Genomic DNA, 15505 nt, shown 5'->3' on the forward strand with positions numbered 1-15505 from the left:
ATGAGTTGTAAAATGGCATCTGGAAACTGGCAGTTGTCGGCGTTGAGTACTGAGGCAGTTGCAGCAATGCCATTGTTGTGGAGGATGCTGGTGTAGAGTGCCGAGACATCCATTGTGACGAGGAATGCTCGTGGTTCAACTGCTCCATGTGTGCTGAGTTTCTGTAGGAAGTCCGTAGTGTCACGACAAAAGCTGGGCGTTCTTTGTACAATGGGTTTCAGGATGCCCTCGACGTAGCCGGAGAGGTTCTCGCACAGGGTCCCATTGCCCGATACGATGGGACGGCCGGGTGTGTTTGCCTTGTGTATCTTCGGGAGACACCACCAGGTACACGGTACATACTCTTGCAACTCAGCCAACGTAGTCTACCTGATACGCTGCAGGATGTCCCGAGGCATGGTACATTGGGGAGACCATGCAGACGCTACGACAACGGATGAATGAACACCGCTTGACAATCACCAGGCAAGAGTGTTCTCTTCCTGATGGGGAACACTTCAGCGGTCACGGGCATTCGGCCTCTGATCTTCGGGTAAGCGTTCTCCAAGGCGGCTTTCACAACACACGACAATGCAGAGTAGCTGAGCAGAGACTGATAGCCAAGTTCCGCACACATGAGGACGGCCTCAACCGGGATCTTGGGTTCATGTCACACTATCTGTAACCCCCACGACTTGCCTGGACTTGCAAAATCTCACTAACTGTCCTGTCTGGAGACAATACATATCTCTTTAACCTGTGCTTAACGCTCTCTCCACTCACATTGTCTGTACCTTTGAGACTTGATTACCTGTAAAGACTCGCATTCCAATCATTATTTTGTAAATTGAGTTTGTGTCTTTATATGCCCTGTTTGTGAACAGAACTCCCACTCACCTGATGAAGGGGCAGCGCTCCGAAAGCTAGTGGCTTTTGCTACCAAATAAACCTGTTGGACTTTAACCTAATGTTGTGAGACTTCTTATCGTATTTTTTATGCCAGAGTACATTGTTATATATTATATTACTTCAATTCAATTACTTCTATTCTTTTCTCCTCTTTACATATAGGTATTCAAGAAGCCTTGGCCATCCATAATGCGTACAATTTATGGCAACCATCAACGGTTTGAATCCACCTATTTTAAGAAGTTTCCTGGATATTTTGTCACAGGAGATGGTGAGTTGCTTAAACGAGACTTGTAATGAATATTTTAAGAGTATTTTTTTTAAAATGCCTTTTTCAGAGACGTGCAAGTTATTTCTAAATCCACAATCCTATTTAGTACAAAGGTCTTGTGGCACAGTGGGCATTCTCCTGCCTTCGAGTCAGTGTCATAGAGGTTTACAGCTTGGAAACAGGCCCTTTGGCCCAACCTGGCAATGCCACCCTTTTTTTTTAAACCACTAAGTTAGTCCCAATTGCCCGCATTTGGCCCATATCCCTCTATACCCATCTTACCCATGTAACTGTCTAAATGCCTTTTTAAAAGACAAAATTGTACCCGCCTCTATTACTACCTCTGGCAGCTTGTTCCAGACACTCATCACCCTCTGTGTGAAAAAACTGCCTCTCTGGACCCTTTTGTATCTCTTCCCTCTCACCTTAAACCTATGCCCTCTAGTTTTAGACTCCCCTACTTTTGGGAAAAGATGTTGATTATCTACCTTATCTCTGCCCCTCATTATTTATAGTCCTCTAAAAGATTACCCCTCAGCCTTCTACACTCCAGAGAAAAAAAGTCCCAGTCTATCCAGCCTCTCCTTATAACTCAAACCATCAAGTCCTGGTAGCATTCTAGTAAATCTTTTCTGCACTCTTTCTAGTTTAATAATATCCTTTCTATAATAGGGTGACCAGAACTAGACACAGTATTCCAAGTGTGGCCTTACCAATGTCTTGTACAACTTCAACAAGACATCCCAACCCCTGTATTCAATGTTCTGACCAATAAAACCAAGCATGCCAAATGCCGCCTTCACCATCCTGTCCACCTGTAACTCCACTTTCAAGGAGCTATGAATCTGTACCTCTAGATCTCTTAGTTCTATAACTCTCCCCATTGCCTGACCATTAACTGAGTAATTCCTGCGCTGTTTCGATATACCAAAATGCGCCACCTTGCATTTATCTAAATTAAATTTCATCTGCCATTCATCAGCCCACTGGTCCAATTGATCAAGATCCCGTTGCAATCCTAGATAACCTTCTTCACTATCCACTATGCCACCAATCTTGGTGTCATCTGCAAACTTACTAACCATGCCTCCAAAATTCTCATCCAAATCATTAATATAAATGACAAATAACAGTGGACCCAGCACTGATCCCTGCGGCACAGCACTGGTCACAGGTCTCCGGTTTGAAAAACAATCCTCTACAACCTCTCTCTGTCTTCTGTCATCAAGCTAATTTTGTATCCCTCGCCCTGGATCCCATGAGATTTAACCTCGTGCAACAACCTACCATGCAGGACTTTGTCAAAGGCCTTCCTAAAATCCATGTAGACAACATCAACTGCACTGCCCTCATCTCCCTTCTTGGTTACCCCTTCAAAAAATTCAATCAAATTTGCGAGACATGATTTTCCTCAAAGCCATGCTGACTGTCCCTAATCAGTCCTTGCTAAATGCCTGTAGATCCTGTCTCTCAAAATACCTTCTAACCACTTTCCCGCTACAGACGTGAGGCTCATCAGCCTATAGTTCCTAGGCTTTTCCCTGCAGCCATTCTTAAACAAAGGCACAACATTTGCCACTCTCCAATCTTTAGACACCTCACCCGAAGACCTCTGGGTTCAAGTTCCATTCTATGATGGCCATGGAAGATGCGCTCATAATATGTCTGAAAAGGTTGAGTATCAACTGTACATCCTTCCAATATGCCTAATGGCAGGCAGTGAAAGTAGGACAGCCTCCTGATCTGCCATGGTTGATGTGAAGTGGTGCCTTTCAAGCTATAGCCTCTGGCAACAAGCTAGCGACCTATTCTAGGGCAAACTAGCTACGGAAACAGATACAAGCATGTGCTTCATCTGCCTCGTGCATCTCTAGGTATGGTAAGAAAATCGAGAAGAATTATATTTAGTATATAACCTGAAGATAATTTAAGATACTTTGGTAAAAATTCCATCTATGCAGTGCAAGTTCTGCAGAGACTTGTGATTTAAGGCATGCTGTTAGACTAGAAACTCGACTCTTCGGACTTGGGATTTCCTATGTAATGACTCTTGAACTGCAGGATATGCTGGGTTGATATCTCAATACATCATTCACATTGTAATTTGCAATTGTTTTCCACATAATCCTTGCAAAATGGCATATTGTACTCCACATCACTGTCCATCTTGACAATTATTCTTTGTGCTCTTTGTATATATGTTAGAATCCCTACATAAAGTTTTGAGTAAACTTAAGTATCAGGTGCAGATGTGAACTTTGCAAAGGAAAGTTTATTTGCAAATCTCCACTTCTAGCATTGAAGAATACCCATGCAGGCAGCAGCTCATAGTGCTAACTGCCCTGGACATACATTTCTCCCCCTACATCTAATACCAAATCAGTTCATTTATAAAAAGTCTAAAATTATTCAAAATACCCCTCCTCAAATTCTCAATTTCTCTGATTCTGATCTCTTGAATATTTCTTCCTCCTCTCATCAGAACTGGCAACTGTACCTTCCCCCATTACAACAGTGCCCCTGTTTCAAAATGGAAATGCCTCACATTTCCAATCACCTGATGAAGGAGCAGCGCTCCAAAAGCTCATGATACCAAATAAACCTGTTGGACTTTAACCTGGTGTTGTGAGACTTCTTACTGTGCCCACCACCCCAGTCCAATGCCGACATCTCCACATCATTTCCACTCCATTTCAAGTTCTTCATTGGAACACTAACATTTTAAAAATTTAATTCAACCTTGTTACAGCTTCTAAATGATTACTTCATCTCAATTTGTTCATATTTTACAATTTTAATGTGGGAATTATGTTTGTTTCAGTAAGTAAATGTTAAAGGTGATTGGTGCATACTGACCCCTGACAGTCATATGTGTTTATTAGCACAGACAAATTAGACAGTCTCACAATATTATATTTCTTTATAAATGTGTCATATATCAACTGTGCCACAAACAAATTCTGAATAACGATACTCATTTTATCAGTTGAAATGTTTATGCACCATTATGGTTTCATACCATTGCTGAAACACTCTTTTTCCCCAAAGACTTGAGAGTTGTAACAGACCCTTGTAGGCTACTGATTTGCTTACACAGATGGGGACGTGGTGAGTGCCAGTAAGTGTAATTTGGAAAGCTAATTTATGTGAAATCTCTAATACACAAGAATCAAATTGGGTTTAGAATGCACTTTTTTGTCTTTATATATAATTGCCTTGAATTTTGTTTTATTAGAAAACAATTTTCGCATGTTCTAGACAGCAATATATGTATAACTAGGTTTATAAATTAAATAAATTCACTGGAGGAGCTTCTGAAAGTGGCTTTGGCATTTTGCCCAAAGGGTCAGTATTGATTGAGTGATGATACTCCTGCTTCTCAGTTAGAAGGTCCTCACTACTGCACATAATCCAGGCTGACACTTCAGTGCGGCACTGAGGGAATGCTGTGATATATTAGGTGCCGTCTTTTAGGTGAGACTTAAAACCAAGAGCCCACCAGCCCTCAGGTGGATGTAAAGGTCTGCATGGCAAAATTCAAAGAAAACACTCTAGGAGTGTTCCTGGTGCACATCCAATAATTAATCTTCAACCTGCATATCTAAGAAAATAAGTATCTTTGACTCATTGCTGTTTGCAAGATCTGTCTGTGAGAAAACTGCCTGCCATGTTTGCCTACAATATAATAATGACAGTTTTTCAAAGTACTTCATGTTCTTTGAAGCACTTTAGTACGTTGAGGGTCATGAAAGTGCTATCTGGAGGCAAGTTCTTTTTTTTCCTTTGTCTGTGAATCAAACAGTTCCTGATGCATGATTTTTTTTTAGTCAGAAAAGCTAGCAGTATTTTGATGCTGTCTGTATTCTGCTTCACGTTTTTGCTGGACAATATAAATTGAATTTAAACACAACTTGAATTTAAAGTTGCTGAATTTTGGTTGACAGGTTGCAAAAGAGATAAAGATGGCTATTACTGGATCACTGGAAGGATTGACGACATGCTGAATGTATCTGGTAAGATTTCTAATTCATATTCCAAAGAGAACTGAGGGATTGCTGTGTGCTCTGTTTCAGAGACATGGCTCACTCCTGCTTCACCGGACTGTGCCCTACAATCAGAGAACTTCTCAATCCACTGAATGGACCGCACAGTGGCCTCAGGCAAGACTGGAGGAGGTGGGGTTTGCCTTCTAATCAACACATCGTGGTGCCTAGACATAGTTACACTGGCGAGATCCCGGACCTAGAATACCTGATGCCAAAATGGCATCCCTACTACCTTCCGCGGGAGATCACCTCTGTTATCCTGACAGCAGTTTACATCCCACTCCATGCAAATGTGAAGACCGTGCTGGACAAAATATACACCACCACAAATAGCCTTGAGACAAAACATTCTGAGGAGATGGTCATCAACTTCAGGGAGCGTATTGGAGGGCATGTCCCTGTCTACATTAATGAGGGCGAGGTAGAAATGGTCTAGAGTTTCAAGTTTTTAGATATCCAGATCACCAATGCCTCTATTTCCTTAGGAGACTAAGGAAATCATGTCTGCTACAACTCTCACCAACCTCTACAGATGCACCGTAGAAAGCATTCTTTCCGGTTGCATCACAGCTTGGTATGGCTCCTGCTCTGTCCAAGACCGCAATAAACTATAAAGGGTTGTGAACAAAGCCCAGTCTATCACTCAAACCAGCCTCCCATCCATTGACACTGTCTATACTTCCCTCTGCCTTGGTAAAGCAGCCAGCATAATCAAGGACCCCACGCACCCGGACATTCTCTCTTCCACCTTGTTCCATCGGGAAAAAGATACAAAAGTCTGAGGTCTTGTACCAACCGACTCAAGAACAGCTTCTTCCCTGCTGCCATCAGACCTTTGAATGGACCTACCTCACATTAAGTTGAGCTTTCTCTATACCCTCGCTTTGACTGTAACACTACATTCTGCACTCACTCCTTTCCCTCCCCGTGTATGGTATACTTTGTCTGTAGAGCAAACAAGAAACAATATATTTCACCGTATACTAATACATGTGACAATAAATCAAATATTGTTTGTGTTATGAATCAAAAATACTCCTGAAGGTGCAGTCAAACAAGGTTATAATGGAAACAAAGACGTAACCATTTCTTAAGAATTCTAAATCTGGAATGTAAATTAAATGTGAGGACTGAGCCAGCTCTTAAGTGAAGTTGAGTGAAATTATTGCCCAAGGGCAGGGTTTCTGAACCTTTTTGCTTCTAATGCCTCCTCCTCCCATGTTACAAAAATTCCCCTTGTAACAAAACACAATTACATTTTCTGCATAAAAAGTAGGTTTACAATTTGAAAATGTTATTTTTATTAAAGTCATAGTCATACTGAGTCCCTTCGGCCCATCGAGTCTGCACTCATCAAAGGCTTTGCTGAAATCCATATAAACTACATCAACTGCACTACTCTCATCTACACACCCAATCACCTCGTTGAAAATCTCAATCAAACTTGTTAGGCATGACCTCCCTCTGACAAAGTTGCTGACTGTCCATGATCAAACCTTGCTTCTCCAAGTAGAGATTAATTCTCTCTTTCAGGATTTTCTCCAATAGTTTCCCTACCACTGATGTGAGACCCTGAGCTGTAATTTCCTGGTTTATCTCTCTCACCTTTCTGGAAAAGTGGAATAATCTTAGTTGTCCTCTAATCCTCTTGCACCTCCCCTGTGGTCAGGGAGGAATTAAAAATTAGGGTCAGAGTAATTTCCTCCTTTGCCTCCCACAGCAGCCTGGGATACAACTCCTATGGACTCGGGGATTTGTCCGTTTTTAAACCCGCCAAAATCTCCAATGCCTCCTCACTCCCTATGTCAAACTATGGAAGAACCTCACAGTCCTAAATTCTGTACCTACATCCTCCACCTCCTGAGTGAAGACAGATGTGAAGTACTCGTTTAACAGCCTACCAATGTCCTCCACTCGACACACAGATTGCCCCCTTGGTTATCGTTCCCTGGTTATCCTCTTCCCCTTAATATACTTGCAGAATATCTTGGGATTCTCCCTAATCTTACCCTCCAGTGCTGTTTCATGCCCCTTCTTTGCTCTTGTAATTACTTTCTTAAGTTCCCCCCCTGCACTTTCTATTCCCCACTAAGGCCTCCGCTGATTTGCTCACTTTGTCTCTGCTAAAAAACCACACTCTTTCTTATCCAGTCCTGAATATTCCTCGACACCCAGAGTTCTCTGACCTTGTTGCTCCTACATTTCACCCTAAAGGGAACATGTTGGGCTTGTACTCTCCCCATTTCCTTTTTGAATGCACCACCCCCCCCCCCCCCCCCCCATTTTTCCACAAGACATCTACTTTGGCCAGAATCTCCCTTATTCTGATTAAAATCTGCTCCCCTCCCCCCAATCCAAAACCCTTTATTTCATAGAACATAGAATAGTACAGCACAGAACAGGCCCTTCGGCCCACGATGTTGTGCTGAGCTTTATCTGAAACCAAGATCAAGCTATCGAACTCCCTATCATCCTGGTGTGCTCCATGTGCCTATCCAATAACCGCTTAAATGTTCCTAAAGTGTCTGACTCCACTATCACTGCAGGCAGTCCATTCCACACCCCAACCACTCTCTGCGTAAAGAACCTACCTCTGATATCCTTCCTATATCTCCCACCATGAACCCTATAGTTATGCCCCCTTGTGATAGTTCCATCCACCCGAGGAAATAGTCTTTGAACGTTCACTCTATCTATCCCCTTCATCATTTTATAAACCTCTATTAAGTCTCCCCCTCCCCTCAGCCTCCTCCGCTCCAGAGAGAACAGCCCTAGCTCCCTCAACCTTTCCTCATAAGACCTACCCTCCAAACCAGGCAGCATCCTGGTAAATCTCCTCTGCACTCTTTCCAGCGCTTCCACATCCTTCTTATAGTGAGGTGACCAGAACTGCACACAATATTCCAAATGTGGTCTCACCAAGGTCCTGTACAGTTGCAGCATAACCCCACGGCTCTTAAACTCCAACCCCCTGTTAATAAAAGCTAACACACTATAGGCCTTCTTCACAGCTCTATCCACTTGAGTGGCAACCTTTAGAGATCTGTGGATATGAACCCCAAGATCTCTCTGTTCCTCCACAGTCTTCAGAACCCTACCTTTGACCCTGTAATCCACATTTAAATTAGTCCTACCAAAATGAATCACCTCACATTTATCAGGGTTAAACTCCATTTGCCATTTTTCAGCCTAGCTTTGCATCCTATCTATGTCTCTTTGCAGGCTACAACAGCCCTCCACCTCATCCACTACTCCACCAATCTTGGTGTCATCAGCAAATTTACTGATCCACCCTTCAGCCCCCTCCTCTAAGTCATTAATAAAAATCACAAAGAGCAGAGGACCAAGCACTGATCCCTGTGGCACTCCGCTAGCAACCTGCCTCCAGTCCGAAAATTTTCCATCCACCACCACACTGTCTTCGATCAGATAGCCAGTTACCTATCCAATCGGCCAACTTTCCCTCTATCCCACACCTCCTTACTTTCATCATAAGCCGACCATGGGGGACCTTATCAAACGCCTTACTAAAATCCATGTATATGACATCAACTGCCCTACCTTCATCAACACAGACCATCATTTCAGACCATCTTTTTCCTTTTCCATAGTAATTTTAAATTATACTGTATTGTGGTCATTATCACTAAAATACAGTCCCACTGCCCCCTCGGCTACCTGTCCAGCTTTGTTCCCAGAATTAGATCCAGCACTGAGCTGTCCTTTGTTGGACCTTCTGCGTATTGACATAAACTCTCTTGAATACATTTCAAGAAATCCTCCCCCTCTAAACACACTACACTGTCCCAATTAATGTCAAAGAAGTTGAAATCCCCTAATATAATTACCCCTACTATTATTTTTACACACCTCAGTGTCCCTTATTGCCCGCTGACCGTTTGAGGGCCTATAATACACTCTCAGCAATGTGACTGCCCCCTTTTTATTCCTAAGATCTACTCACAAAGCCTCATTTAAAGCCCTTTCCAAGATATCGTCCCTCAACAATATCATAGAAATCATAGAAACCCTACAGTGCAGAAGGAGGCCATTCGGCCCATCGAGTCTGCACCGACCACAATCCCACCCAGGCCATCCATTTGCCAGTCCACACCTTTAACTCTTCAGTTTTACCAATAATACTCCTAGCATTAAAGTAGAGGCCATTCAGCCTTGCCTTGCTCCCTTGGAACTCAACATGGTTGAACTCCCTTGGTCTTGGTTCCTCTACTGTAGTATGCTGTGTCCCTATTGTACTAATGTTCTGCGTCCCCTCCCACTGCTGAACTAGTTTAGACTCCTCCCAACAGCACTGGCAAACCCACCCACTAGGATGATGGTCCCATTCAGGTGCAGACCATCTCGCTTGTACATGTCTCACCTTCTCCAGAAATGGTCCAAGTGATATCGGAATCTAAAACCCTCCCTCCTGCACCAACTCTTGAGCCATGCATTCATCTGCCTACTCTCCTATTTCTGTACTTGCTAGCCTGTGGCACCAGGAGTAATCCAGAGTTTACAACCTTTGAGGTCCTGTTTTTTAATCTGCTGACTAGTTCCCTGAATTTTTGATGCAAGACTTCATTCTTCATTCTACCTATATTGTTGGTACCAACATGTACCACAACCTCTGACTGATCACCCTCCCCCCTTTAGGCCTTGCAGCCATTCAGTGACATCCCTGACTCTGACAGTCAGGTCTGCAGCCGCAGAAATGCCAGTCTGGTCCCCTTACTAATGAATATCCTATCACACTTCCTTCTGTCTTCCTCTCTTCCTGTACAGTCAGACCGCTTGTGGTGCCAGAAGCTTGGCTCTGACTGCACTCCTTTGAGGAACCAGCGCCCTCATCTGCTTCAAAAATGGAAAGCTGATTTGACAGCAGGACCCCAGGGGACTCCTGCACTACTCCTTGTTTCTCTCGGACTGCCTGATGATCATTCTTCTTTCCTCCAGTGCCTTGAGCTACAATGTGACCACATCTTTGAACGTGCTATCCACATAACTCTCAGCTTCGTGGATGTGCCATGGTTTCTCCAGCCGCCGCTTGAGCTCTGAAACAGAGTTTCTGCAGTTGGGAGCACTTCCTGCACATGTGGTCATCTGGATGTTTAAATGTGTGTACGAAATATGATTCATTGATTTATTGGATTGTGCCACTATCTAAGGTTAGAAAATGTTATTTGTTTACAGGGCATCTTTTGAGTACAGCTGAAGTGGAGTCTGCATTAATAGAGCATGCTGCTGTAGTTGAAGCTGCTACTGTTAGTCACCCCCACCCCATAAAAGGAGAATGCCTCTATTGCTTTGTCACTCTGAGGGATGGACATGAATTTAACGAAACGCTGATTGCTGAACTCAAAGATCAAGGTAATTGTTTCTAGAGTACTGCAGGTTTGGACTCGACAGCTAATTTAAGAAATGATGGTAAAGTATGTGGAATATACAGTGCGGCCCCGTTATAACGCGACGGTTGGGGTCCATAAAATGTTATCGCGAAAAAAGCGTGGTTGCGCTAAATCGGGGTTCAAGAAAATCCGTGTTCAAACAGTAGAAATTAAAACACAAATTTAATTTTTAGTAAAGCTTTTTAATAAACAAAACACAAGTTTATTTCTTAAAGTGATCGAGTGTTCCTTGCTTGAACGTAGCATTTCGCTGGCTGCGAGCAAAATCTAGAATGCGTCTGAGTTGGAGGATTTTTATGTGGTCCACCTCCTGGGTCTCCAGAACCGGTACACTTGCCTCCGCCGGCGTCCGTCAGATGCTCATATGTTGGGCATTCGTCGTCGTCGGCAGAGTGCCACTGGTGTAGCTCTTCTTTGCTGCATTCAGACAGCTTCTCTGCCTCACGCTCATCTTCCTCTGTGAAGCCGTACAAATCTGGCTCGTCATCATCTTCCATGGTGGATTGGCGTGATGAAAAGGTTGGCCCCAGACCCTTTTCCCAGCAATTCTCTATACATGCCGAGCTGACTGGTGGAAACAGCGGGGCGAGCGAGATTTGCCAATCGTGAGCGGGAAAAAAAGGGTCCAATGATTCATCGCATTATATCCGAATTTGCGCTAAATCGGGGTGCGTAAAATCGGGGTTCCGCTGTATTTGAAAAATGTACATCCAAGATGATTTATTGCTTCCTGATGTATTTAGTTACAGGTTTAAAGAAAGTTGTTTTCTCTCATTTCCTTCATTCCCAAATAAATTCTTTAAAGTCTATGGGATCTAAATTGGCTAATCTCACAAACAGACACGGGGATTGTGAAGCTCAATTAACCCGTTCAATGTAATGCAGGCAACTTGCTAACTTCGTGATGTTTGCTCATTTGAAGGATCTCCACATGCAGTCATCACTAACTGTGCTGATCGTTGGCTGCACTCAGCAGGGTGGGGCTGATGAATGGGGGCTAACACTAGTTACAGCTAACTTGCACCTCTTAGAGGGGAGATGCATTATGGCTGCATCAGCTGCCAGATGTCATTCTGCAGCCTATTTTGACCTGGGTAGCACTCGATAATGGCACAACATGAACAAAGGCAGTTTCCATGTTGCTTTAAAGGCCTTGGTCGAGGAGGAGAGATGTACTCTATTCACAAGTTGCCGGAGGATGTCAAAACTCTCAAAAGATAGAGGGATAACTGTGGCAGTTAATGTTCTGAGGACCAGGTTGTAATGCTGCAAAAGGTTCAGTGACCTCACGGAGCTGTCGAAGTCAGTGGAACGCCATATCCAAGCAACTACACCACCAGCCTCGGACACTGCGAATCGTAGAATTCTTACAGAACAGGAGGAGGCCACTCGGTCCATTGAGTCTGCGTCGACTCTCTGACAGAGCATCTTACCCATGCCCTATCCCTATAACCCCACGTATTTACCCTGCTAATCCACCTAACCCACACATCTTAGAAACCCTACAGCACAGAAAGAGGCCATTCGGCCCATCGAGTCTGCACCAACCACAATCCCACCCAGGCCCTACCCCCATATCCCTACATATTTACCCACTAATCCCTCTAACCTACGCATCCCAGGACACTAAGGGCAATTTTAGCATAGCCAATCAACCTTTGGGCCATCAACATCTTTGGGACACTAAGGGGCAATTTAGCATAGCCAATTAATCTAACTGGCACATCTTTGGACTGTGGAAGGAAACAGGAGAACCCAGAAGAAACCCACGCAGACACTGGGAGAATGTGCAAACTCCACATAGACAGTCACCCAAAGCCAGAATCGAGTGGCTGTGAGGCAACAGTGCTAACCACTGTGCCACCGTGTACCACATCTCTATCATAATCAAAACTTCTACCTCACTTTCATGGCTTCAGCACATCCTCTCAGTTGTATAGTTTCCCAGAGAAGCTGCAAGGTTCTTAGCCACGTTTTACTGTCTGCACATGATAACCATAATAACCAACAGATTGCAATACACTCACTGAAATACATGCCTCTCCTGCGGGAAACAGTGCTACATGGACCTGTGGTTCAAGAAGGCAGCTCACCACTGCTTTCGCAAACACCATTAAGGATGAGCAATAAATGCTGGCCTCGCCAGTAATGCTTACATACCATGAATGAATAAAAAATAAGATCATGACTCTGATGAACTTATCGATGGGGCAGCCCCACAAAAGAATGCTGAAGATTATACACAATGTTCCAAAACTTCCGATCAGAGTCGGAACTTTTGTGTCTGACACTGATCAGACAGAAATCTACCCACTTAGCTGGATACATTGAAAAGGCTCTGGCGTTTGATCCACAATGCAAAAAAACTCTCAGCACAGTAATCCTTTCAGACAGCAGTGAAGGGAATCAGCGCAGAAGCCACCTCCACGTTTTATGGCACTAGCAGTAGTAAGGTCAGTTTAAATGTCCACTGTGAATGTCAGTGAATGGAGCAAAGTCGGGTCGGGGGATAGTCGGGAGCTCAAGGTGGGAATTGGTGTTTTAGGAAGGGAGGGGTGGGGCAGGTAGTCAGTTGTATAATTACCCAAGATTTAGACAAGGATTTTTCTAACATTTCCTGGATAACTATCCAGTTAAATTGAATTGTCAGGGTCGGAGACTTTTCAGAGGGTCCCAGGAAATGTGAGAATTGTCCGTCGGAAGTTCCCGGGCAATTCCCACGGCGTCAGTCTATTGGGACTTGGGCAAAATCCCAAAGTGCACCTTGTAGGGTGCATCTGGTCTCCGACAACCTGGAGGCTGGAAGATCTGGGCCATTGAAATGTTTGTTGTATTTGGGAGCCTGTTAGAAATCTTGCGATCCATGTCAAAGATTATGGAGGAGTCCAGCATCCTTTGTACAAGACTACACAGTTTGAGGCCATCCTTTCCAGCGTAGAAATGGTGGGCAACTCCATTAGTACACTTGTGGACCCAAAGATGACATCCGATAGCCAATGTCTCAACTACCATTGCAGCACAAGCAACAGCCCCCTTCTCCCACCTACCCCGCCCCCCCCCCCCCACTCCCCCACGAACTCTGCCTCCAATGGAAGCTCTGATTGTTGCCATCAAGGCTGTTAATTGTGCAGGGTGGTCACGGTAGTCCAGCAATCTGCCCTTTTGAGGATTTCTGAGGTGTCACCGCGGAAGAGTGGAAACAATTTCATGGAGTCATAATTACTGTCCTCTCTCAAGAAAGACATTAGTCCTCCCATTCCTGCCACTCCACCAAGTGCTGTCCCTGTTGCCTTGCAGCCAACCAACCCAGACTACTGTCACCCATGCTGATGTAGTGCAGTCCTCAGCCAGGGCTGCTTGGGATTGACCTCCAAGGCCATCTGAAGCCTCCTCCACTGAAAGACAGCAGCCTTTCAACAACCATGCTGAAACTATTGGGATAACATTGGGATAGGCAAGACAGGTGCTAAAGGAATCTACAAGAGTGATCAGCAGACTTTTATTTGCAACTTAATATGATTTCACTTATAAATTTGGTTTGGAATTTTTGGTGGTGATTTATATTGTTGCATTGTAGTCCAGTAGCACTGTAATGGTCAGAGACAGAGTAAGTGAGGTATAGGAGTGTTGGTGAATGGCAAATTGATATTTTAATTAGCAATATAACACTTGAATAAGTTTTTAAGGCAGCCCAGATAGAAACAGGTTGCCAAGTTTAACTCCTTCCTTTTATTTCTGTTCCTCCTTATGCTTCTCAGCTACACGCTCTATAGTGGGTGGCAAGATCCATCATCTCAGGATGATGAGGTTGTGTAGCAAGAAACAGGCTACCATTAATCGGGACACCCACTCTGCTGAGTATTGCTGGGGTCCTCCACAGCGGCTCAAACAGCTAAAGCTCACGTTAAAGTGGCCCAGCAAGCATTCAGTTGCATTAAATTGTCAGGGAAACAAGGGATGGGACATAACTGCTGGACTTATCAGCCAGACTCTCTTTCTGATGGTCTGCTTTGTCACATTTTGTGTGGCAGCATGGCTTTCATTGTATTCATGCTGGGCGTTTATTGGTGGATTGTACACCAGAACCATCGGTCATGTTTGTCAACAGATAACCCTTGTCACCTAGGAACCAACCTTTGGTTTTGCTGTGGTGGCTCAAATGCAGGAGACTGACACAGGAAAGAGACATCCTGACTGCAGCCAGAATACATTGAACATCACAATTTAGTGTCTATGGTCACACATTAGCTGAATATTGAGGGAATTCCTTTCAGTCCAGTATTGGGCAGAGTTGATAAGTGATGCAGCCAATGGTGAACGTCACTATGGGAAAGCCTGTAATCCTAGCAAAGCCTCACGCGTGATCTGCCTGCTTATCTCTGGATAGAGGAAATGATATGTAGTTATCTCTCATTGAATGGTGAGCCTCTGTGGCCTCCCTTAAGCAAAAGTGGATGGCAAACTGAGATGTTGCGATCTCCAACTCCAGCCGGGAAAGATCCAGGCACATAAACGTTCATCGACATGGTCACTTTTACAGCCACTGACAATGCAGTCCTCTCCCTGCTCTGAAGTTGCAATTGTGGCTGGAGAAGATACAAATAAGGAATTTGGTGGAAGTCCTACAGTATCATCTTTCATTATTTAGTTGCTAGTGTTATCAAAGACACCTCTTCATTCAATCACTGGCTTATTGAAAGGACCCAAAGTACCATAATCCTATCACATCACCAAACTCTGCGTGAAAATGTTTGTTTGCAGGACCATTCTGGTGCATGTCAAAATATTGATAAACTGAAAAGATAAATTAACAGCGGGGGAATAGATTTAAATGAATGATGGAACGATGATGGTGTGACTAACATGCACTGGCAGTCAGAGGCTGGGTAGCA

General features: G+C 44.0%; 2 protein-coding genes across 4 annotated transcripts in view; one reads left to right on the forward strand and one right to left on the reverse strand.

Moving 5' to 3' along the window:
- The window catches only part of acss2 (acyl-CoA synthetase short chain family member 2), a 78310-nt gene that overhangs the window by 58741 nt on the left and 4064 nt on the right, over positions 1 to 15505 (forward strand). For both annotated transcript variants that reach the window (XM_078236642.1, XM_078236643.1), the window contains 3 exons: positions 1051 to 1159; positions 5104 to 5172; positions 10399 to 10575. In XM_078236642.1, coding sequence (XP_078092768.1) covers positions 1051 to 1159; positions 5104 to 5172; positions 10399 to 10575 — 355 coding nt within the window. The remainder of the gene's footprint in view (positions 1 to 1050; positions 1160 to 5103; positions 5173 to 10398; positions 10576 to 15505) is intronic.
- The window catches only part of LOC144508572 (uncharacterized), a 53529-nt gene that overhangs the window by 23140 nt on the left and 14884 nt on the right, over positions 1 to 15505 (reverse strand). Inside the window, exon 4 of one of the 2 annotated variants that reach the window (XM_078236647.1) lies at positions 10785 to 11302. The exons of the other annotated variant lie outside the window; for it this stretch is intronic. Within the exon in view, the coding sequence (XP_078092773.1) occupies positions 11272 to 11302 (31 nt within the window). The 3' untranslated portion in view covers positions 10785 to 11271. Of the gene's footprint in view, positions 1 to 10784; positions 11303 to 15505 lie in introns of those variants that run through there. 2 annotated transcript variants of the gene reach the window in all.

This window comes from Mustelus asterias, chromosome 20 (assembly GCF_964213995.1).
Source record: "Mustelus asterias chromosome 20, sMusAst1.hap1.1, whole genome shotgun sequence".
NCBI lineage: Eukaryota > Metazoa > Chordata > Chondrichthyes > Carcharhiniformes > Triakidae > Mustelus > Mustelus asterias.